The sequence below is a fragment of the Mustelus asterias genome, chromosome 10, assembly GCF_964213995.1.
Source record: "Mustelus asterias chromosome 10, sMusAst1.hap1.1, whole genome shotgun sequence".
Taxonomy (NCBI): domain Eukaryota; kingdom Metazoa; phylum Chordata; class Chondrichthyes; order Carcharhiniformes; family Triakidae; genus Mustelus; species Mustelus asterias.
Window position 1 is genome coordinate 1,351,283 of NC_135810.1, and position 25,732 is coordinate 1,377,014.

General features: G+C 50.8%; 1 protein-coding gene across 1 annotated transcript in view; it reads right to left on the reverse strand.

Moving 5' to 3' along the window:
- Positions 1–1,676: 1,676 nt before the first annotated feature.
- The window catches only part of LOC144499487 (growth arrest-specific protein 6-like), a 48,606-nt gene continuing 24,550 nt past the window's right edge, over positions 1,677–25,732 (reverse strand). Inside the window, exons 7-15 of the mRNA XM_078221478.1 lie at positions 24,983–25,108; positions 20,518–20,639; positions 18,727–18,845; positions 15,459–15,654; positions 14,832–14,993; positions 13,751–13,919; positions 8,259–8,410; positions 5,942–6,173; positions 1,677–2,565 (exon numbers count right to left, since the gene is read on the reverse strand). Of these exons, the coding sequence (XP_078077604.1) occupies positions 2,414–2,565; positions 5,942–6,173; positions 8,259–8,410; positions 13,751–13,919; positions 14,832–14,993; positions 15,459–15,654; positions 18,727–18,845; positions 20,518–20,639; positions 24,983–25,108 (1,430 nt within the window). The 3' untranslated portion in view covers positions 1,677–2,413. The remainder of the gene's footprint in view (positions 2,566–5,941; positions 6,174–8,258; positions 8,411–13,750; positions 13,920–14,831; positions 14,994–15,458; positions 15,655–18,726; positions 18,846–20,517; positions 20,640–24,982; positions 25,109–25,732) is intronic.

The following is a 25,732-nucleotide window of genomic DNA, read 5'->3' on the forward strand; positions in this document are numbered from 1 at the left end:
CCTTCTTGGTTACCCCTTCAAAAACCTCAATCAAATTTGTGAGACATGATTTTCCAATCACAAAGCCATGCTGACTAATCGGTCCTTGCATCTCTAAATGCCTGTAGATCCTGTCTCTCAAAATACCTTCTAACAATTTACCCACTACAGATGTGAGGTCCACTGGCCTGTAGTTCCCAGGCTTTTCCCTGCAGCCCTTTTTAAACAAAGGCACAACATTTACCACCCTCCAATCTTCAGACACCTCACCTGTGACTATCGATGATTCAAATATCTCGGCTAGGGGACCCGCAATTTCCTCCCTAGCCTCCCACAATGTCCTGTGATCCAATTCATCAGGTCCCGGGGATTTATCTACCTTGATGCGCTTTAAGACTTCCAGCACCTCCTCCTCTGTAATATGTACACTCCTCAAGGCATCACTATTTATTTCCCCGAGTTCCCTAACATCCATGCTTTTTTCAACAGTGAATACTGATGAGAAATATTCATTTAGGATCTCACTCATCTCTTGTGGATCCGCACATAGATGACCTTGTTGATCCTTAAGAGTCCTACTCTCTGCCCAATTACTCTTTTGCCCTTTATGTACTTGTAGAAGCCCTTTGGATTCTCCTTTGCCTTTTCTGCCAAAGCAATCTCATGTCCTCTTTTTGTCCTCCTGATTTCTCTCTTAACTCTACTCCAACAACCTCTATATTCTTCAAGAGATTCACTTGATCCCAGCTGCCAATGCATGTCATATGCTTCCTTCTTCTTCTTGACTAGGGCCTCAATATCCTGAGTCATCCATGTCCCATGAGTGAATAGATAAAAGCACAATGTGTAGACATGTTTGCCCTGTGTGAATATAGGGAGCTTTCAGCATTTGTAAGTAAGTTTTTTAATTCATTCGTGGGACATGTGCGTCGCTGGCTAGACCAGCATTTATTGCCCATCCCTAGTTGCCCTTGAGAAGATGATGGTGAGCTGCCTTCTTGAATCGCTGCAATCCATGTTCTGTGGGTTGACCCACAATGCCGTTAGGGAGGGAATTCCAGGATTTTGACCCAGCGACTGTGAAGGAACGGTGATATTTTTCCAAGTCAGGATGGTGTGTGGCTTAGAGGGGAACCTGCAAGTGGTGGTGTTCCCAAGTATCTGCTGCTCTTGTCCTTCTAGATAGAAGTGGTCGTGGGTTTGGAAGGTGCTGTCTAAGGACCTTTGGTGAGTTGCTGCAGTGCATCTTGTAGATAGAACACACTGCTGCTACTGAGCATCGGTGGCGGAGGAGGTGCATTTTTGTCGATGTGGTGCCAATCAAGCGGGCGGCTTTGTCCTGGATGGTGTCAAGCCCCTTGAGTGTTGTTGGAGCTGCACCCATCCAGGCAAGTGGGGAGTATTCCATCACACTCCTGACTTGTGCCTTATAGATATAGGCCAGGCTTTGGGGAGTCAGGAGGTGAGTTACTCGCCGCAGTATTCCCAGCCTCTGACCTGTTCTTGTAGCCATTGTGTTTATGTGGTGAGTCCAGTTGAGTTTCTGGTCAATGGTAACCCCAAGGATGTTGACAGTGGGGGATTCAGTGATGGGAACACCATTGAATGTCAATGTGAGTCACGCTGTGAATCTGACTGATCACCTTCAATCAGTTTTCAATGTTATTCTGAGCACGTTCAATGGTGAATAGAAGATTAAAAGCTTAAGGCAGCTTTATTCAGCAAGAATATATTGTGTGGGGATCTATTGCATAGTGATTTACTAGATTGTGATCTGCTGTGCAGTGATCTACTGGATCTGGACCTACTTTGTAGCGATCAGTGGATTATTGAATACAGATGTTTCATTATACAGTGAAAACCTCACGCAACGTTAAACAAAAAGAATCATTGTGTAAACTCACATTTAGAGAGTCTCAGAAACAATGTATTATGACTTTTGTTTAGATGCTTTCATTGTATGAAATATATTTCCATCAATCTCAAAATGCTGCCAGTGTTTGCAGGCGTACAGTTTGAATATAACAAAGTATATGCATTGTATTGAATATAAGCGTCAGTACATGATACTGTGATCAGCCTATAGGACACAGTAGGATAAACCTCTGAAAGGCTTGCTGTTTATGGAGAGTGATCCGCCCTGTCTGATCCCAGTTAATCGCAATCTATTTCTCTGCTGACTGTATTTGAACAGAGGAGCTATGTGCCCAGTGCCCCATTACAAAACAAATTGTCACACATCCTTCGTGTCGCAATGTCTCACAAACCATCACAGCTGAACTACCTTCTTCCATCTCACTCCCACAGCCTCCTGCTCAAAGGCAGGGAGAGAGAACTTAACCATTAAAGCTACAGGAAATCAGTCTGCTCTTGGAATGAACAGGAAATGGCTTTGGCCAAACAAGCACACAGAGTGACGGCTGACGGTCCATCGCTAATGTCCCTCGTTGGGTACCGGGCAGGAGTGTGACCTGATGTCAAAGTGTTTGTAAAGAGCTTCATCCAGATCGATGTAATGGTTATTGATACTGGTCTGCATACAGCCCTTGTAGAATGCTGTCACTGGCATGGAGGTTATTGGAACGTCTGTGAAAAAAGCATTCAGAACCTGAGCTATCTCAGCATTAACAATGACAGCCTGACTAGGCACAGTAATGATTATAATTCAGGTTTATGGAACGCTGTGAGGTGGATACAGCAGCATTGGGTCCAATGGACTTTCCTCACAATTCAGCACTCACTGTTTACACAACTAAACCCAGCCCTTAATCAATTAATGTCACCTGAAAATAGCCCATTGCCTGTAACCAGTGTGTCTGCTGCCTGAAACACTGTAATGAGTGTGTCTGCTGCCTGTGACACTGTAATGAGTGTGTCTGCTGCCTGAAACACTGTAACCAGTGTGTCTGCTGCCTGTGACACTGTAACCAGTGTGTCTGCTGCCTGTGACACTGTAACCAGTGTGTCTGCTGCCTGTGACACTGTAACCAGTGTGTCTGCTGCCTGTGACACTGTAACCTGTGTGTCTGCTGCCTGTGACACTGTAATGAGTGTGTCTGCTGCCTGTGACACTGTAATGAGTGTGTCTGCTGCCTGAAACACTGTAACCAGTGTGTCTGCTGCCTGTGACACTGTAACCAGTGTGTCTGCTGCCTGTGACACTGTAATGAGTGTGTCTGCTGCCTGAAACACTGTAACCAGTGTGTCTGCTGCCTGTGACACTGTAACCAGTGTGTCTGCTGCCTGTGACACTGTAATGAGTGTGTCTGCTGCCTGAAACACTGTAATGAGTGTGTCTGCTGCCTGTGACACTGTAATGAGTGTGTCTGCTGCCTGTAGCACTGTAACCTGTGTGTCTGCTGCCTGTGACACTGTAATGAGTGTGTCTGCTGCCTGTGACACTGTAACCAGTGTGTCTGCTGCCTGTGACACTGTAACCAGTGTGTCTGCTGCCTGTGACACTGTAATGAGTGTGTCTGCTGCCTGTAGCACTGTAATGAGTGTGTCTGCTGCCTGTGACACTGTAACCAGTGTGTCTGCTGCCTGTAACACTGTAATGAGTGTGTCTGCTGCCTGTGACACTGTAACCAGTGTGTCTGCTGCCTGTAACACTGTAATGAGTGGGTCTGCTGCCTGTGACACTGTAATGAGTGTGTCTGCTGCCTGTGACACTGTAATGAGTGTGTCTGCTGCCTGTGACACTGTAACCAGTGTGTCTGCTGCCTGTAACACTGTAATGAGTGTGTCTGCTGCCTGTGACACTGTAACCAGTGTGTCTGCTGCCTGAAACACTGTAATGAGTGTGTCTGCTGCCTGTGACACTGTAATGAGTGTGTCTGCTGCCTGTAGCACTGTAACCTGTGTGTCTGCTGCCTGTGACACTGTAATGAGTGTGTCTGCTGCCTGTGACACTGTAATGAGTGTGTCTGCTGCCTGTGACACTGTAATGAGTGTGTCTGCTGCCTGTGACACTGTAACCAGTGTGTCTGCTGCCTGTAACACTGTAATGAGTGTGTCTGCTGCCTGTGACACTGTAACCAGTGTGTCTGCTGCCTGTAACACTGTAATGAGTGGGTCTGCTGCCTGTGACACTGTAACCAGTGTGTCTGCTGCCTGTAGCACTGTAACCAGTGTGCCTGCTGCCTGGAGCACTGTAACCAGTGTGTCTGCTGCCTGTAACACTGTAATGAGTGGGTCTGCTGCCTGTGACACTGTAACCAGTGTGTCTGCTGCCTGTAGCACTGTAACCAGTGTGCCTGCTGCCTGGAGCACTGTAACCAGTGTGTCTGCTGCCTGTAGCACTGTAACCAGTGCGCCTGCTGCCTGTAGCCCTGTAACCAGTGTGTCTGCTGCCTGTGACACTGTAACCTGTGTGTCTGCTGCCTGTAGCACTGTAACCAGTGTGCCTGCTGCCTGGAGCACTGTAACCTGTGTGTCTGCTGCCTGTAGCACTGTAACCAGTGTGCCTGCTGCCTGGAGCACTGTAACCAGTGTGTCTGCTGCCTGTAGCACTGTAACCAGTGCGCCTGCTGCCTGTAGCCCTGTAACCAGTGTGTCTGCTGCCTGTGACACTGTAACCTGTGTGTCTGCTGCCTGTAGCACTGTAACCAGTGTGCCTGCTGCCTGGAGCACTGTAACCTGTGTGTCTGCTGCCTGTAGCACTGTAACCAGTGCGCCTGCTGCCTGGAGCACTGTAACCAGTGTGTCTGCTGCCTGGAGCACTGTAACCAGTGTGTCTGCTGCCTGTAGCACTGTAACCAGTGCGCCTGCTGCCTGGAGCACTGTAACCAGTGTGTCTGCTGCCTGGAGCACTGTAACCAGTGTGTCTGCTGCCTGGAGCCCTGTAACCAGTGCGCCTGCTGCCTGTAGCACTGTAACCAGTGTGTCTGCTGCCTGTAGCACTGTAACCAGTGCGCCTGCTGCCTGTAGCACTGTAACCAGTGTGTCTGCTGCCTGTAGCACTGTAACCAGTGCGCCTGCTGCCTGTAGCACTGTAACCAGTGTGCCTGCTGCCTGTAGCACTGTAACCAGTGCGCCTGCTGCCTGTAGCACTGTAACCAGTGTGCCTGCTGCCTGTAGCACTGTAACCAGTGCGCCTGCTGCCTGTGACACTGTAACCAGTGTGCCTGCTGCCTGTGACACTGTAACCAGTGTGCCTGCTGCCTGTGACACTGTAACCAGTGTGCCTGCTGCCTGTGACACTGTAACCAGTGCGCCTGCTGCCTGTGACACTGTAACCAGTGCGCCTGCTGCCTGTGACACTGTAACCAGTGTGTCTGCTGCCTGTAGCACTGTAACCAGTGTGCCTGCTGCCTGTGACACTGTAACCAGTGCGCCTGCTGCCTGTAGCACTGTAACCAGTGCGCCTGCTGCCTGTAGCACTGTAACCAGTGCGCCTGCTGCCTGTAGCACTGTAACCAGTGCGCCTGCTGCCTGTAGCACTGTAACCAGTGCGCCTGCCGCCTGTAGCACTGTAACCAGTGTGCCTGCCGCCTGTAGCACTGTAACCAGTGTGCCTGCCGCCTGTAGCACTGTAACCAGTGCATCTGCTCTCTGATCCGGACAGCAATTTGTGTCACCTGTTGTTCCCCAGATTCTGGTTGCTGTAGTGACGGTTGCTGGGGTGACAGGCGCTGGGGTGGGCGGAGGATACTTGCTTCCTGTCACATCAACTGATAACAGTTTTCCAACAAAGCGTCAAAATGCAAATTTCTAAAAGCTTACTAGCTGACGTCCGGTGGCATTGCTCAGAGAGCTGAGCGAATAGCATCACAGAGTGGCGTGAGGCTTCCAATTACAGCGTGACAGACAAAACGTTGACATGGATTTTCCCCAATGTGAATATTGACGTAATCAGTCCAGGAAAGGTCATGAGGCTAGGAGTTAAAGATGGCGTGGACAGTAAGTATACTCAGGGCTGCGAATATACCACGGGTATGACAAACCACAAAGTGGGATTTACCTGGAACTCCACCCAGGTAGGTCAATCCTGGTCCCTGCATGTACTGGTTGAGTTTGGAGAGACGGTCTGCCTTCTCCAACTGCGTCAAAGGGCTGCTGCCAACCACACCCGCCGACTCCAAAACAACGCGGCTTTTAGTCACAATGAGCTGTATGGACACACTGCCCCCAGCACACAGGGACAGTCCCTCCAGCTTCTCAACAATCACACTCTCAATCGCAAGGATGATGTCCTAATAAAACACAACAGCAATTTGCAATTATATAATCATCTTTAACATTGCAAAATAGCCCATACTGCTTCACAGGGACACGGTCAAATGGTCCGACAGTGTAGCCGTCCCACAGGCCTGCATTGAATTGTCAGCCTGTGTTATATACTCGGGTCCTGGGTTGGGAGCAGTTCACAACCGGCTGGGATGAGGCTAATTCCCAGCTCCGGGCTCAGTTAAGAGAATGGTGCAGCTTTTGGTGAACTTTGCAGGTGGTTGGTGCATGATGCCAAGATCCAATTTTTGACCTTGCTCCTGCTTTTCATTCCTGATTATCCCGGTGTTCTTCCAGCTGGGAATACAGGACTCACTCCAATCAGGACAAGTTGTACTTACATCAGGTGTTGTCGGGTCAGAGCAGTTTGTGTTAGATACGGAGTTCGGGAATCCTCTGCACTGCCCCCCAACTCAGGAAAATTCCTCCCTCCCACCAAAAACCCCTCTCCATCTGCAAACCAGTCCCTTCAGAATGAAAACGCCAACTTGTGCCGAGCAAGACCCAGGATGGAGTTCTTTAGCTGTCGGTGTCACACCCCAAATATCTTTAGCGCAGGAGCAGAGTGACAGGACAAGGGTAGATTCTCCACCCCATTGAGAGGAACAGTGTCACTGGGATGAGCTTTCACACGGTCTGGGCCCTCTCCCACTTCTGAGCCATTTTCTTGACCATTCTCCCATGAAAAGCCCTTTGACCCTTTGCCCCAGCGTTCTCTGTTATCCATCTGCTTCAGAATGGAGTTCAGCCCAGTGTGAATCCGTGACCGAGCTGGGAACTGCCCTAGAAACACCCAAACCTCAAAAACAATGACCAGGAGTCCAGAGGTTCGAAGCATCGCCCAATCGGTGAGGTGATCACCACTCTCAGAAAATCCGGCCCCGCTCCCACCTGCTCTTTCACCTCTGCCCTTTGAACCCACCACACCCCCCCCCCGCCCTCTGCTCTCTGAACCCACCACCCCTGCCCTCTGAACCCGCCACCCCCCCTGCCCTCTGCTCTCTGAACCCGCCCTGCCCCCCCGCCCTCTGCCCTCTGAACCCGCCACACCCCTGCCCTCTGCTCTCTGAACCCGCCCTGCCCCCCCGCCCTCTGCTCTCTGAACCCCTCACCCCCCCCGCCCTCTGCTCTCTGACCCGCCCTGCCCCCCCCGCCCTCTGCCCTCTGAACACGCCACCCCCCCTGCCCTCTGCTCTCTGAACCCGCCACCGCCCCGCCCTCTGCTCTCTGAACCCGCCACAACCCTCCCCCCGCCCACTGCTCACTGAATCCACCCTGCCCTCCGCTCTCTGACCCCCCACCGGCTCTCTGACCTCCCCGGCTCTCTGACCCCCCCACTCTCTGACCCCTCCCCACTCTCTGACCCCGCCCTCTCTGACCCCCCCGCTCTCTGTCCCCCCCCGCTCTCTGACCCCACCCGCCCTCTGACCCCCCCACCCCGCTCTCTGACCCCACCCGCTCTCTGACCCCACCCGCTCTCTGACAGCCCCGCTTTCTGACCTCCCCCACTCTCTGACCCCCCCCCGCTCTCTGACCCCCCCTGCTCTCTGACCCCCTGCTCTCCGACCCTCTGCTCTCCAACCCCTCCCACTCTCTGACACCCCACCGCTCTCTGACACCCACTCTCTGACCCCTGCTCTCTGAACCCCCCCCGCTCTCTGACCCCCCCTGCTCTGACCCCCCCCCGCTCTCTGATCCCCCCGCTATCTGACCCTGCCGCTCTCTGACCCCCTGCTCTCTGACCCCCCCGCTCTCTGACCCCCTGCTCTCTGACCCCCCGCTCTCTGACCCCCTGCTCTCTGACCCCTGCTCTCTGACCCCCCCGCTCTCTGACCCCCTGCTCTCTGACCCCCCCGTTCTCTGACCCCCTGCTCTCTGACCCCTGCTCTCTGACCCCTGCTCTCTGACCCCCCCGTTCTCTGACCCCCCCCGCTCTCTGACCCGCTGCTCTCTGACCCCCTGCTCTCTGACCCCCTGCTCTCTGACCCCCTGCTCTCTGACCCCTGCTCTCTGACCTCTATGTCCAATTCCAGGATTTTGTGGTTAATTACCTGTGTAGCTGAGCCCGAGTCCGTGATGGCCAATGACAGAGAGACGTTGTTGCCGTGGACTACAGCGAATAAGGTGCCAGTGTCGGTGGAGGGGAGAATTGAAAGGTCCACATTCACTGCCCAGCTCTCGTCAGCATCACCCAATCCCGTCACTGTGTTTGGAAAAATATTTATTAAACACAGATTTCCGAATCATTTTGTAAAGGTGATGTAGTTACCACGGTTACGTCAGGACGAGCCAGATTTAACAGTAATGGAACTCAGCTGATCCGAACCAGAGACACAGATTTAAAATAATCAGTAACAGAACCCGGGCGAGGCGTGGGGAATCATTCACACAGCCAGTTGTTGTGATCTAGAACAAGCTGAAGATGGGCTGAATGGCCTCTTTATGTTTCAGCAACAAACCCTTCTTTTGATAAATGAAATATGACAGTAATTTATCCATTCCATTGTCCCGCTCAGGATTTGCAGACAATTGCACATATTATGAATACATTTGTGTGTCATTTACGTGTCTTGGAGATAAGACATGTAAATGACACGAGCAGACAGGGAGGAGTTGGTAGGTTAAAGGAACCGTGGTGCACGAAAGCTGTGCGGGACCTAGTTGAGAAGAAAAGGAAAGCGTACAAAAGGCTCAGAGAGCTTGGCAAAGATAGGGATCTAGATGAGTATACAGCTTGTAGGAAGGGACTAAAGAAGGAAATTAGGAGAGCCAGTTTGGGTCACGAGAAGGCCTTGGCAGGTAGGATTAAGGAGAACCCTAAGGCATTCTATAAATATGTGAAGAGTAAAAGGATGAGACGTGAAGGAGTAGTGCCTATAAAAGGTGAAGGCGGGAAAATCTGTACGGAACCAGTACAAATGGCACAGGTGCTTAATGAGTATTTTGCCTGGGTTTTCACAGAAGAGAAGGACCTGGGTGGTTGTACTGTGGGCTTGCGGTGGACTGAAAAGATTGAGTATGTGGACTTTAACAAAGAGGTTGTGCTGGAATCTTTGAATGGCATCAAGATAGATAAGTCGCCGGGTCCGGATGGGATGTACCCCAGGTTACTGTGGGAGGCGAGGGAAGAGATTGCAGAGCCTCTGGCGATGATCTTTGCGTCGTCGATGGAGACGGGAGAGGTGCCGGAGGATTGGAGGATTGCGGATGTGGTTCCTATTTTCAAGAAGGAGAATAGGGATAGCCCAGGAAATTACCGACCGGTGAGTCTAACCTCAGTGGTTGGTAAGCTGATGGAGAAGATCCTGAGGGACAAGATTTATGAGCGTTTAGAGAGGTTTAGTATGCTCAAGAATACTCAGCACGGCTTTGTCAAAGGCAGATCGTGCCTTACGAGCCTGGTGGAGTTCTTTGAAAATGTGACTAAACACATTGGCGAAGGGAAAGCGGTAGATGTGGTTTGTATGGATTTTAGCAAGGCGTTCGATAAGGTCCCCCATGCAAGGCTTCTAGAAAAAGTGAGAGGGCATGGGATCCAAGGGGCTGCTGCCCTGTGGATCCAGAACTGACTTGCCCCAAGGAGGCAGAGAGTGGGTATAGATGGGTCTTTTTCTAATTGGAGGTCGGTCACCAGTGGTGTGCCCCAGAGATCTGTTCTGGGACTCTTGCTGTTTGTCATTTTCATAAATGACCTGGATGAGGAAGTGGAGGGATGGGTTGGTAAGTTTGCCAATGACACGAAGGTTGGTGGGGTTGTGGATAGTCTGGAGGGATGTCAGAAGTTACAGAGGGACATAGATAGGATGCAAGACTGGGCGGAGAAGTGGCAGATGGACTTCAACCCAGATAAATGCGTAGTGGTCCATTTTGGCAGGTCAAATGGGATGAACATAGAACATAGAACATAGAACATTACAGCGCAGAACAGGCCCTTCGGCCCACGATGTTGCACCGACCAGTTAAAAAAAAAACTGTGACCCTCCAACCTAAACCAATTTCTTTTCGTCCATGAACCTATCTACAGATCTCTTAAACGCCCCCAAACTAGGCGCATTTACTACTGATGCTGGCAGGGCATTCCAATCCCTCACCACCCTCTGGGTAAAGAACCTACCCCTGACATCGGTTCTATAACTACCCCCCCTCAATTTAAAGCCATGCCCCCTCGTGCTGGATTTCTCCATCAGAGGAAAAAGGCTATCACTATCCACCCTATCTAAACCTCTAATCATCTTATATGTTTCAATAAGATCCCCTCTTAGCCGCCGCCTTTCCAGCGAAAACAATCCCAAATCCCTCAGCCTCTCCTCATAGGATCTCCCCTCCATACCAGGCAACATCCTGGTAAACCTCCTCTGCACCCTCTCCAAAGCCTCCACATCCTTCCTGTAATGTGGGGACCAGAACTGCACACAGTACTCCAAGTGCGGCCGCACCAGAGTTGTGTACAGTTGCAACATAACGCTACGACTCCTAAATTCAATCCCCCTACCAATAAACGCCAAGACACCATATGCCTTCTTAACAACCTTATCTACTTGATTCCCAACTTTCAGGGATCTATGCACACATACACCTAGATCCCTCTGCTCCTCCACACTATGCAAAGTCCTCCCGTTAGCCCTATACTCAACACAACTGTTATTCCTACCAAAGTGAATTACCTCACACTTCTCCGCATTAAACTCCATCCGCCACCTCTCGGCCCAACTTTGCAACCTGTCTAAGTCTTCCTGCAGACTACGACACCCTTCCTCACTGTCTACCACACCACCGACTTTGGTGTCATCAGCAAATTTGCTAATCCACCCAACTATACCCTCATCCAGATCATTAATAAATATTACAAACAGCAGTGGCCCCAAAACAGATCCCTGAGGTACACCACTTGTAACCGCACTCCATGATGAATATTTACTATCAACCACCACCCTCTGTTTCCTATCCGCTAGCCAATTCCTGATCCAATTTCCTAGATCACCCCCAATCCCATACATCTGCATTTTCTGCAGAAGCCTACCATGGTGAACCTTATCAAACGCCTTACTAAAATCCATATATACCACGTCCACTGCCTTGCCCCCATCCACCTCCTTGGTCACTTTCTCAAAAAACTCAATAAGGTTAGTAAGGCACGACCTACCTGCCACAAAACCATGCTGACTATCACCTATCAATTCATTACTCTCCAAATAACTATAAATCCTATCCCTTATAATTTTTTCCAACATCTTGCCGACAGCAGAAGTGAGACTCACCAGTCTATAATTCCCGGGGAAGTCTCTGTTCCCCTTCTTAAACAATGGGACAACATTCGCTAACCTCCAATCTTCTGGTACTATACCAGAGGCCAACGACGACCTGAAGATCAGAGCCAGAGGCGCTGCAATCACTTCTCTTGCCTCCCAGAGAATCCTTGGATAAATCCCATCCGGACCAGGGGATTTATCTATTTTCAGACCCTCCAGAATATCCTGCACATCCTCCTTATCAACTGTAATACTGAAGGAGTACAATATAAAGGGAAAGACTCTTAGTACTGTAGACGATCAGAAGGACCTTGGGGTCCGGGTCCATAGGACTCTAAAATCGGCCCCGCAGGTGGAGGAGGTGGTTAAGAAGGCGTATGGTGTGCTGACCTTTATCAATCGAGGGATTGAGTTTAGGAGTCCCGGGATAATGATGCAGCTTTATAAGACCCTCGTCAGACCCCACTTGGAGTACTGTGCTCAGTTCTGGTCGCCTCATTACAGGAAGGATGTGGAAAAGATTGAAAGGGTGCAGAGGAGATTTACAAGGATGTTGCCTGGATTGAGTAGCATGCCTTATGAGGATAGGCTGAGGGAGCTCGGTCTTTTCTCCTTGGAGAGACGTAGGATGAGAGGAGACCTAATAGAGGTATATAAGATGTTGAGAGGCATAGATCGGGTGGACTCTCAGAGGCTTTTTCCCAGGGTGGAAATGGCTGCTACGAGAGGACACAGGTTTAAGGTGCTGGGGGGTAGGTACAGGGGAAATGTTAGGGGGAAGTTTTTCACACAGAGGGTGGTGGGTGAGTGGAATCGGCTGCCGACAGTGGTGGTGGAGGCAAACTCAATAGGGACTTTTAAGAGACTCTTGGATGAGTACATGGGACTTAATAGGATGGAGGGTTATAGGTAGGCCTAAAAGGTAGGGATATGTTCGGCACAACTTGTGGGGCTGAAGGGCCTGTTTTGTGCTGTAGTTTTTCTATGTTTCTATAATGGGATCGTTAAGCTCATTTAACACGTGTGTGCGTTTCACCCCAGGGCTGACCTAGCATCACGTGATTCAACTGGCACCATTTTGGAATAGCCTTTCCCACTCCCACCGACTCCCGTTCCCCACCCACTCCCTACCCCCTCCCACTACCCACTCCTGCTGTTCCCCACCCCCCTCACTCCCCCTCACCCTCTCACTCCCCCCCACCCCCTCCCTCTCCACCCCAACCCTCTCGCTCCCCTCCTTACCCAACCCCCTTGCTCCCCCCCCCCCCCAGCTTCCCATCCCTCCCCACCCCCCTCACTCCCTACTTGAGGGTTCAGTCACTAACCCCCCCTCCCCCGGTTGTGCATTATCGATTTGGGGCAGGTTACCAGTAGGGTACACAGTCATTAAGAATCAGTAAATTGCATTGTAAAGGCTGAAGAGGATGATTATAACCGGAACTGGAGAGACTGGGGAAGTGAATCCAAGACTGAAGAACATCCAAAACGGTGTAAGCATCAGGATATAGAACGAGGGAGAAGCAGAAACCATTCCAGTTTTATCTGAGCTAAAACTAAAATTCTAATCAATTCATGATTTGAAGAAGGATACTAACATTCTGGGGGTTACCATTAACCAGAACTGGGACCAGCCATATAAATACTGCGGCTCCCAGAGCAGGTCAGAGGCTGGGAATCCTGCGGTGAGTAACTCACCTCCTGAATCCCCCAAAGCCTGTCCACCATCTACAAGGACACAAGTCAGGAGTGTGATGGAACACTCCCCACTCGCCCGGATGAGTGCGGCTCCAACAACACTCAAGAAGCTCCACACCATCCAGGATGAAGCAGCCTGCGTGATTGCTACCCTCTCCGCAAACATCCACTCCCTCCATCACCAGCACCTAGTGACAGCTGTGTGTACCATCTACGGTTCTGCAGCCGGTTCAAGGTAGCGGCTCACCAGTCCCTTCTCAAGGGGCAATTCGGGGTGGGAATAAATACTGGCCAGCCAGCAAACGCCCAGATCCTGGAAATGGATTTTAAAATGTTCACCGTTCTTCCAGAAAGGTTACTTTAGCTCAATGCTAAAGTAATTTGCAAATACAAAGAGGTTTTACAGGTCAGATTTCTCCAAGGGGTTGATACTGAGGGACTAACACCAACCGTCAGGCCTCTGATCTGTCAGAGACTCATGGACCTGAGCTCGTATCCGAGCAGTATCCTGGAAAGCAGTTTGCAGAGTTCCAGTGAGGCTGGTACTGTGTGAAGAGACAGTTCTGTCTGGTGAAGCGGAGACAGAAATCTCCTCTTACCGTATTTGATGCCAAATGAGGCAGAGCCATATCCTGGGTAATAGGATCCCCTCTCGATGTCAGAGAAACATTGCATCCTCGCATCGTGCTTGATAGTTTCTGCTGTTATTGTGTCTTCACCATTCATCCAGTTCCAGCCACGCATACAGGCATCCAATCGGGGGTTAATCTGCAGCAGCACCAATCAGACGGTGAGAATCAGTGGGGTTCCCATTCCTGACACTCCCAGGATCGAGAAGTCGGGAGCATCAGGTTTTTAGGTGTCCAGATCACCAACAACCTATCCTGGTCCCCCCATGCCGACACTATAGTTAAGAAAGCCCACCAACGCCTCTACTTTCTCAGAAGACTAAGTAAATTTGGCATCTCAGCTATGACTCTCACCAACTTTTACAGATGCACCATAGGAAGCATTCTTTCTGGTTGTATCACAGCTTGGTATGGGCTCCTGCTCTGCCCAAGACCGCAAGGAACTACAAAAGATCATGAATGTAGCCCAATCCATCACGCAAACCGGCCTCCCATCCATTGACTCTGTCTACACTTCCTGCTGCCTTGGCAAAGCAGCCAGCATAATTAAGGACCCCACGCACCCCAGATATTCTCTCTTCCACCTTCTTCCGTTGGGAAAAAGATATAAAAGTCTGAGGTCACGTACCAACCGACTCAAGAACAGCTTCTTCCCTGCTGCTGTCAGACTTTTGAATGGACCTACCTCGCATTAAGTTAATCTTTCTCTACACCCTCGCTATGACTGTAACACTACATTCTGCACTCTCTCCTTTCCTTCTCTATGAACGGTATGCTTTGTCTGTATAGCGCGCAAGAAACAATACTTTTCACTGTATGCTAATATACGTGACAATAATAAATCAAATCTAATCAGGAAGAGGAAACATTCTGGGGGACGGTTCAACCTGATGGGAAGCAGCAAACAACACCCACAAAGGTCATGTGATGTCCCCATAGACCATGTGACACTCCCATTGACCATGTGACTCCCCATAGGTCAGGTGACTCTGTAACTGATCCCGAAAGCTAGCCTGCTAATTGGAGAATGCCATTTGACAAAGTAACTTACCGATTTAACCAGTTGTCCATCATTAAACAGGCCTCCCACGGTAATGTTCAGCTGAAACAATCCCAGCATCTCCTGGAAGAGCCCAGTGGGAATGTTAATCTTCATCACCGCCTCTCGAGCCACTTTCACAATTAGACTGTTCCTCGATTCTTCGACAGAAATCTGAAACGGGAAATATTTTCAAATTCAATGCTGGCCCAAAATAGACACAGCCAACGCAACTCAGGTAGGGCCTGCGTAATACAGGCCTGCATAATACAGGTAGGGCCTGTGCAACACAGGCAGGCCCTGTGCAACACAAGCAGGGCCTGCGTAATACAGGCAGGGCCTGCGTAATACAGGTGGGGCCTGTGCAACACAGGCAGGGCCTGCGTAATACAGGCAGGGTCTGTGCAACACAGACAGGGCCTGCGTAATGAGGGCTTGGCACATGTAAAGCAGGGAAGGGCCTGCGCACCCTGAGGCAGCGGACATGTGACAGGGTTCATGAGCACAATTGTCCCGTTTCCAGCAGCAATGTTTAAATGAGTTTATTTAAAACTATCAGCTTCTATTGAAAAGAATTGAACACAAGAGGCCGGTCTCCTGATCAGGAGAGAGGGAGATGGTGAGTGTGAGAGAACGAACCGTGTGCCATTGGCCGTTGTTTAAGAATGGACCCCCGCGGGTAACTCCGGTTGTGGCCTTGTTGTTGTTGCTGTATTGAACCTGGAGTTTCCCGTTGTGGAGACCGAGCATGATCCAGGTGCTGTTATGCTGATGTCCCGCTTGGAATATTGTTCCCTCAGCGTCAAATGTCCGGAAATCAAACTCCACTGCGAGACTGAGCGGGAAAGAACACAACCAATCATTTCACACGGATTGCTGCGGAATATGGCTACAGCTGACACCACCAACTCTGATTGGACAGTTACCCGCATCACATGACCATCTACCTCACAATTCACAGCCCCAGGCTGCGGTTATTGGTCACCTGGCGATTCCACCCCCTCCCCACCCCCTCTGCGCCCAGCCCCCCTCCCCATCCCTCCTCCCCATGCCCCCCTCCCCATCCCTCCTCACCTCCTGTGCCCAGCCCCCCTCCCCACCTGCTGCGCCCAGCCCCCCTCCCACCCCCCCTGCACCCAGCCCACTTCCCCACATCTCTCCCCACATGCTGTGCCCAGCCCCCCTCCCCACCCCATGCACCCAGCCCCCCTCCCCACCACCCCCTGTGCCCAGCCCCCCTCCCCACTCTTCCTCCCCACCCCTCTCCCCACCGCCTGTGCCCAGTCCCCCTCCCCAGCCCTCTCTCCACCTCCTGTGCCCAGCCCCCCTCCCCACCCCCCTGTGCCCAGCCCCCCGCAATGCCCTCCCCCAGTGCCCCTACCCTCCAGTACCCACCAACACCAATCGCCAGCCCCTCCCAGCCACCACAGCCCAGTGTCCAGCACACCCAGCCCCCATCAGGCCAAGTGAGCAATAACTCAGTCAAAGACATTGGTTTGAAGGAGTCTCTTAATGAGATGGAGAAGCATTGCTGCCTCACAGCGCCAGGGACCTGGGTTCAATTCCCGGCTTGGGTCACTGTCTGTGTGGAGTTTGCACATTCTCCCCGTGTCTGCATGGGTTTCCTCCGGGTGCTCCGGTTTCCTCCCACACTCCAAAGATGTGCGGGTTAGGTTGATTGGCCATGCTAAATTGCCCCTTAGTGACAGGGGGATTAGCAGGGTAAGTATGTGGGGAATAGGGCCTGGGTGGGATTGTGGTTAGTGCAGTCTCGATGGGCCGAAGTGGAGAGGTTTAGGGAGGAATTCCGGAGCTTAGGACCCCTGGCATCTGAAGACACGGCTGCCAATGATGGAGTGATGGCAATCAAATGCTTACGTCAGTGGTCCCCAAACTTTTTTCACTGGGCCGCACTTTCGGAATAAAAATTTGCTCGTGCCACACCGGATTTTTTATTGATAAGAAATACATTCAAAAACAAAAAACAACTCCTAGCAGTGCTTGATCCATAACATCGAACACAACTACTTTATAATATGATCGTGGGACATCGTCCTCAGCATCACTTGATGCTCTTCCTCTCACTTTGGAACAATATCTAATCCACGTTTAAATGTTTCTTTGATTGTCCTTGAATCTTCCCGCCACACTTGCCATCCTCTCTCACCGCACCAGTGTGGCGCGCCGCACCCTTTGGGAACCACTGGCTTAAGTTGTTTGAATTAATCAGTATAAAGATCTTGGCGGCTGGGTGAGGTGGGGCTGGGGGTGGCGGGGAGTGCGTGGGGGGGTAGGGGCATTGGGGGTTGACTACAGAGATTGGGAGGGATGGGACCTTGGAGAGATTCGGAAATAGGAATGTGAATTTTACAATTGAGGTGTTTCCAAAGTGGAAGGCGGTAAAGCAGCGATTTCAGGGGGTGACGAGGGAAGGGTACGAGGTGTGATTTCAAACGCAGGCCCCAGAGTTTGGACAATCTTCTCATTGAAGACTGAGATTGACAGGGAGCTCAGCGAGAATACGGGAAGATGTGAAGCAAAGATGAGTAAGTGGAGTTGAGATGCAGACCAGCCCTGGCCTCATTAAACAGTGGGATAGGCTCAAGGGGTTGAATGGCCTCCTCCTGTCCCAATGTTCAAAGCCTGCATTGTGTTGTTTCTAGAGAAGAGTAATGGTTTGGAAGAGCAGCCTGCTGCCAGATATTCTGGCCCGCTTCCCGGCAGGATCTGACTCAAGAGCAGCAGGCCACATGAAGCAGAGACTGTGTGAAACTTGCACAATCTCTCATTAGTGAGTGCTGGACTCTGTCCCACCCGCCCTGGTGAAAGGGTAGAATTCTCACTCGCTGTGCCAGGAGGCCCCCACACGGGGATCCAAAACCAACTGAGAAAAAAACATTATTTCATAACTATTTCAAAAGGACTCATTTGCAAGTTTCAATCTCAAAGCAAACAATGGAAATTAAATTTGTATTGTGGAATAGGAAACAGTCTGTTCCCTTCAAACCTCACATAATCAAATTGTCACAGAGTTCACTGGCTGGGATGGGTGATGGAGCACGCACCCTCAACAACAAAACGCGAGAACTTGCATTTACATAGCGCCGTTCATGATGTCAGGATGTCTCGCATTCTTCTCCAGCCAATAAAGCTCTGCCTAAATATCTGTCACAATCTCTTTCTCCCACGGACAAATTCTACTCTCAACAAAATTCTCCCATCCCAGGACTCATTGGGAAAAGAAGGAGGCCATTCAGCCCTTCAAATCTGTTCTGCTATTCAAGTTGATCTTTACCTCAACCTCTTTTCCCCCCAAGTTTGCTCCACTATCCACTCCCCCCCACACCATAACCCTACAAAAATCATCAATCTCAGGTTTGGAAAATGTCAATTGACGCCCCACCCCCCCCACTTCAAAACTGGCCTCGTGGTATTATTGCTCAACTATTAATCCAGAAACTCAGCTAATGTTCTGGGGACCCGGGTTCGAATCCCGCCACGGTAGATGGTGGAATTTGAATTCAATAAAAAATATCTGGAATTAAGAATCTACTGATGACCATGAAACCATTGTCGATTGTCGGGGAAAACCCATCTGGGTCACTAATGTCCTTTAGGGAAGGAAATCTGCCGTCCTTACCTAGTCTGGCCTACATGTGACTCCAGAGCCACAGCAACTACCCTCTAAGCGATGGGCTGGCCAGCCAGTGACACCCGTATCCCACAAATGAATAAAAAATTTATTTTTGAAGGGGGAGGGGGGGGGGAGACTGTTCCAGATTTCCACCCCATCTGTGTGAGGTAATGCTTCCTGATATCTCCCCCCGAACGGCTTTGGGATTTGAAGATTAAACTCCCACCCTCTGGCCTCTCCCACAGTGAAATCTCGAATCGAAGACTCTCTCACTTGGTTGGCTGTTTTCGTTTGAAGTTGAATCGCATCACAGGCGTTCCCTTGAAGAATCTTCCCAGATACAGGGAACCTTCATTTTTCCCAAGGTTCAGGGAAACACAAGGTGAAATCATCTGAAACACGGAGACACTGAGCTTAACATCTCTTCATGGTCAATTTTATCAAGTCACAAATATTTGAAATAATGGACGGGATTTTCCGACCTCGCTCTTTCCGAAACCGGAAAATTCCACCCGAGGTCAATGGACTTTCCACGCTCCGTCCCTGACCCACTGTGACCCCCATGGCGGGCAGGACAGTAAAATTCCAGCCCATTTGTTTTTGTTAAGATATCCCGGAATCTGTCTCCCAATGGGGGAGATCTCTTCACAGGTTTTGTCGACACAAGCTTGTCTTTGCATCGTTAAAGGTTGTTTACTGTTGGGTAGATATTAAGAATCAGTTACAACTGATTCAGCTCCTGAAGTTACAACTCTGCTGTAACCCTGATGTAGCAGCGATTACCAATTCCATCCTGCACTCCCCCGCAAGAACTCATGCTCACTCGCGACTGCCCAAACTACCCTGCCAGATTGCCGAGCTTCTTGAGTGTTGTTGGAGCTGCACTAATCCAGACAGGTGGAGAGTATTCCATCACACTCCCGATTTATCGCTTACGGAGAGGCTTTGGGGAGTCAGGAGGTGAGTTACTCGCCGCAGTATTCCCAGCCTCTGACCTGCTCTGGTAGGCACTGTGTTTATGTGGTGGGTCCAGTTCAGTTTCTGGTCAATGGAAACCCCAGGATGTTGATGGAGGGGGATTCAGCGATGGTGATGCCAGTGAAGGGGAGAAGGTTAGACTTTCTCTTGTTGGATGAGGAGAAATGTTTTCTTTCCGAGGGGAGGATTTTCAATTCCGAGGGGACATTCATTTCAGACAGAGATGAGATGATATTATTTCTCTAAGGGTGGGGAGTCTCTGGAACTCTCTTCCTCAAAAGGCAGTGGGAGCAGAGACTGTGAATATTTTTAAGGCAGAGATGGATGGGTTCTTGATAAGCAAGGGGGTGAAAGGTCGTGGGAATGTGGGGTTGAGGTTACAATCAGGTCAGCCATGATTTTATTGAATGGTGGAGCTGGCCTGAGGGGCCGAGTGGCCTCCTCCTGCTCCTGATTGGTTTGTTCATATGGAGATGGTCATTGCCTGGCATTTGTGTGACGCGAATGTTATTTGCCACTGGTCAGCCCGAGCCTGGATATTGTCCAGATCTTGCTGCATTTGAACATGGACTGTTTCAGTACCTGAGGAACTGTGACTGAAAGCTGAAGATTGTTCTAACTGGACAGCAGAGCAAGTTCAAGGGGCTGAATGGCCTCAGTCTGTTCCTGTGTTCCACAGCTTGTGTTCAATGGTGGGAACCAAATCAGGACATTAACCAGCACAAAGATATTGAGATTCTGACCCCTCCCCAAAGTCAAATCTCCAACTGAAATCTGATCAGATCAATACATTCAACTTATTAAATATCATCGGAATAATTGATTAGATGGCATTGGGTTTTCCTATTCATGATGTGGAGATGCCAGCGTTGGACTGGGGTAAACACAGTAAGAAGTTTAACAACACCAGGTTAAAGTCCAACAGGTTTATTTGGTAGCAATGGTAGTTTGGTAGTTTATTTGTGTGGCTTTTGCTACCAAATAAACCTCTTGGACTTTAACCTGGTGTTGTTAAACTTCTTACTGTGTTTTCCTATTCAGCCATTGGTACCCTCAAGGAGACAAAGAGCAAACAAAGGGTCTTACTGTACAAGTCAGCAAATCTGTTGCCAGTTTTAAGCCTTGCTTTCCATCGCAGTAGCAGGTGAATTTACCAGGAGTGTTGACACAAGATCCCGCACAGATATTCTGTTCACACTCATCTACATCTGAGCAACAGAACAAAGAGTTCATGTTATTACAAATAAACCTTGTGTCTCTTTAATTTAAAAGTCTCACATCTCTGCCATGCCTTTCACGATCTCAGGGTGTTTTACAGCCAATAAAATGCTTCCCAAGTGTAACCACTGTTGGAATGAGGAAACGCAGCAGCCAATGAGATCAATGGTTACGGGACTGCATCGAAACATTGCCATAGGATCGTTCATGTCTACCTGAGAGAACACACACAGCCTCGCTTTAACGTTTCACCTTGAGGATGATGCCTGTGACAGTGTCACACTCCATCAGCGCTGCACTGGGAGTGTCACTGCGCTAGGGGTGTCACTGCACTGGGGATGTCACTGCGCTGGGGGTGTCACTGCACTGGGGATGTCACTGCACTGGGGATGTCACTGCACTGGGGGTGTCACTGCGCTGGGGGTGTCACTGCACTGGGGATGTCACTGCACTGGGGATGTCACTGCACTGCGAGTGTCACTGCACTGGGAGTGTCACTGCGCTAGGGGTGTCACTGCACTGGGAGTATCAGTGCACTAGGAGTATCAGTGCACTGGGAGTGTCACTGCACTGGGAGTGTCACTGCGCTGGGGGTGTCACTGCACTTGGGGTGTCACTGCAGTGGAAGTGTCACTGCACTGGGTGTGTCACTGCACTGTGAGTATCAGTACACTGGGAGTGTCACTGCACTGGGAGTGTCACTGCACTGGGGGTGTCACTGCGCTGGGGGTGTCACTGCGCTGGGGGTGTCACTGCACTTGGGGTGTCACTGCAGTGGAAGTGTCACTGCACTGGGAGTGTCACTGCGCTGGGAGTGTCACTGCACTGGGGTGTCACTGCAGTGGACGTGTCACTGCACTGGGAGTGTCACTGTGCTACTGGGTGTCACTGCACTGGGAGTGTCACTGCGCTGGGAGTATCAGTGCACTGGGAGTGTCACTGCACTAGGGATGTCACTGCACTGTGAGTATCAGTACACTGGGAGTGTCACTGCGCTGGGGGTGTCACTGCACTGGGGGTGACACTGCAGTGGAAGTGTCACTGCACTGGGAGTGTCACTGTGCTACTGGGTGTCACTGCACTTGGAGAGTCACTGCGCTGGGAGTGTCACTGCACTGGGAGTGTCACTGCACTGGGGGTGTCACTGCACTGGGAGTGTCACTGCACTGGGGGTGTCACTGCACTGGGGGTGTCACTGCACTGGGAGTGTCACTGCACTGGGAGTGTCACTGCACTGGGAGTGTCACTGTGCTACTGGGTGTCACTGCACTTGGAGAGTCACTGCGCTGGGAGTGTCACTGCACTGGGAGTGTCACTGCACTGGGGGTGTCACTGCACTGGGAGTGTCACTGCACTGGGAGTGTCACTGCACTGGGGGTGTCACTGCACTGGGGATGTCACTGCGCTGGGAGTGTCACTGCACTGGGAGTGTCACTGCACTGGGAGTGTCACTGCACTGGGAGTGTCACTGCACTGGGAGTGTCACTGCACTGGGAGTGTCACTGCACTGGGGGTGTCACTGCGCTGGGAGTGTCACTGTACTGGGAGTGTCACTGCACTGGGAGTGTCACTGCGCTGGGAGTGTCACTGCACTGGGAGTGTCACTGCACTGGGAGTGTCACTGCACTGGGGGTGTCACTGCACTGGGGGTGTCATTGCGCTGGGAGTGTCACTGCACTGGGAGTGTCACTGCACTGGGAGTGTCACTGCACTGGGGGTGTCACTGCACTGGGGATGTCACTGCACTGGGAGTGTCACTGCACTGGGGGTGTCACTGCACTGGGGATGTCACTGCGCTGGGAGTGTCACTGCACTGGGGATGTCACTGCACGGGAAGTGTCACTGTGCTGGGAGTATCTGTGCACTGGGGGTGTCACTCACTGCAGTGAAAGTGTCACTGCACTGGGAATGTCACTGCACTGGGAGTGTCACTGCACTGGAGGTGTCACTGCGCTGCGAGTGTCACTGCACTGGGGGTGTCACTCACTGCAGTGAAAGTGTCACTGCACTGGGAATGTCACTGCACTGGGAGTGTCACTGCGCTGGGAGTGTCACTGCACTAGGAGTGTCACTGCGCTGGGGATGTCACTGCTCTGGGAGTATCAGTGTACTGGGAGTGTCACTGTGCTGGGGATGTCACTGCACTGGGGGTGTCACTGTACTGGGAGTGTCACTGCGCTGGGAGTGTCACTGCACTGGGGATGTCACTGCACTGGGAGTGTCACTGCGCTGGGGATGTCACTGCTCTGGGAGTATCAGTGTACTGGGAGTGTCACTGTGCTGGGGATGTCACTGCACTGGGAGTGTCACTGCACTGGGAGTGTCACTGCACTGGGAGTGTCACTGCGCTGGGAGTGTCACTGCACTGGGGATGTCACTGCACTGGGAGTGTCACTGTGCTGGGGATGTCACTGCTCTGGGAGTGTCACCCCTGCGGTGATGTCCTGTGGCCGAGATGATTGGTTTCCACCAGACCCTGACCCAATCCCAACAAGCTGTTTGTTGTGGGGTTAGCTCCATCGATAAGCTGTTGTTGAATCAGGTTTTACACCAGCTTTGATGCTGGTGAGGGGATCACAGAATCGCAGAATGTTACAGTGCAGAACAGGCCCTTCGGCCCATCGAGTCTGCACTGACGCATGAAAGGTCCTGACCTCCCCACCTAATCCCATCTGCCAGCACTTGGCCCATAGCCCTGAATGTTATGATGCGCCAAGTACTCATCCAGATACTTTTTAAAGGATGTGAGGCATCCCACCTCCACCACCCTCCCAGGCAGCGCATTCCAGACCCTCACCACCCTCTGGGTAAAAAAGTTTTTCCTCAAATCCCCCCTAAACCTCCCACCCCTCAATTTTAACTTGTGTCCTTCGTAACTGACCCTTCAACTAAGGGGAACAGCTGCTCCCGATCCATCCTGTCCATGTCCCTCATAATCTTGAACGCCTCAATCAGCTCGCCCCTCAGTCTTCCCTGCTCCAAATGATAAACACTGGGTCGATAGTAGATGCCAGGTGCTGACTGCGGTCAGGTATAATTCTACTGATGCCAAGGCCCACAGGACCTCATGGATTCCAGCCGTTACATATATACCCAACAGTGTGACACAACACGATGCACTGTGACCTCAATGTGACATTCCTTACAAAGAGGGCTGGAAATTTGGAGCTTAACTGTTTGATGGGATTGAGATAGAGTTCACTTGGTTCAGAGGATATGGGTCAGGAGATCGAAGATGAAGGTAAGGTACAGATCAGCCATGTTCTAACTGGACAGCAGAGCGGGCTGAATGGCCTCAGTCTGTTCCTGTGTTCCACAGTTTGTGTCCAATGGTGGGAACAGAGTCAGGACATTAACCAGCACAAACATATTGAGATTCTGACCCCTCCCCTCAGTCAAATCCTCCAAATCTGATCAAATCAATCAGGGGCCGGCACGGTGGCACGGTGGTTAGCACTGCCACCTCACGGTGCCAGGGATCCGGGTTCAATCCCGGCCTCGGGCCACAGCCTGTGTGGAGTTTGCACGTTCTCCCCGTGTCTCCCCTGGTTTCCTCCGGGTGCTCCGGTTTCCTCCCACACTCCAAAGATGTGCGGGTCAGGTTGATTGGCCGTGCTAAATTGCCCCTTAGTGTCAGGGGGACTAGGAAGGTAAATATGTGGGGTTATGAAGACAGGGCCTGGGTGGGATTGTTGTCAGTGCAGACTCGATGGGCCAAATGGCCTCCTTCAGCACTGTAGATTCTATCAATACATTCTATCCCTCCCTCCATGCACACTCCATCTGAGAGTAATTTCCACAACTTGGTAAACACTCGGCAGCTGGGATGCTTTCCAGCAATGATTAAAAGATCAAAACTCACTGACTGGTGTTCTGAACTTTCTTAATACTTCTCCGAATGTCACATGTGGAAATCACCCGCAGGACACTCCCATTCCTTCGATTCTGCCTCTCGAGCATCCCCAGTTTTAACCACCCCACCCCCAGGCAGCTGTAACTTCCGTTTTCTGGTCCCTAAGCTCTGCAATTCCCTCTCTATATCTCTCAGACATTTTGTAAAAACTTTGACCGAGCTCTTGATCACTGATCCCAATATCTCTGAATCTGACTCATGGTTAAACTTTGATTGATGATTTCCGTTATGAAACTCCCTGGGTCGTTTTACCAAGTTAAGGGTGCTATATCAATGCAGGTCAGTGTTGTTGAATTCTGTTGCTCCTCTATTGTCCACAGTGAAGGAATTGTGGAGATTGAGAATATTCAGGATCACCGTCCTGTGAGGATGGCTCAGTTCTGGTTCTCTGGCTCCAGTGCAGAGTTCGGGAGAGTTTACCTTCACAGGTCTTTGTCAAAGGCTCGTATCTGTATCCGTGAACACAGGTACATTCGTAAGAACCCAGTGTGTTTTTACAGTCGGCAAATCCGCAAATCCCTGCTTCCCTCGAACATTCATCGATGTCTGCAATTAAAATTATTTTTACAATTTATTATATTATCAGTTGGATTGATCTAATCATTTCAAACACATGGAACTCAGAACGATAACAAATAATTATCTCTGGAATACAACAGAGGGCAAGATTTTCCAGCCCTTTCCACTGGCAGGATCTTCCAATCCTGTCAACGGCAACTCCCCATTTCCCCCCCCTCCTCCCCCCACCGCCCGCGGCAGGCTCCCTGGTGACGGGACAGTGAGCCACACAAAATGCCATAGACACCGGCAGGAAGATCCCATCAGCGACCAATAGTGGGGCTTTGGAAAACACCCGGGGGTGCGGGGGGGGCAGGAAAATCCGATTTTGATCATCTGTCCGAATGTCTCATTATTCCACATCCCAGTGACGCTTTACGCTGGTGACTGGAAAACTCTCCAATGTTTACCATTCCTCTCTCGCAAAGCTGCCACCTCCAGCAAGAAAGACAAGGTCAGAGGTCACAGGGGTTAGCTTCCTCACGAGGTCACGCACAAACCCCATCAAATTCCTGATCACCACCGGAGTAAAATCCTCCAACTCGGACAGTTTAGTTATTTTAAATTAACTCAGTCATGGGCTAGGCTGATATTTATTACCCTTCCCTAACT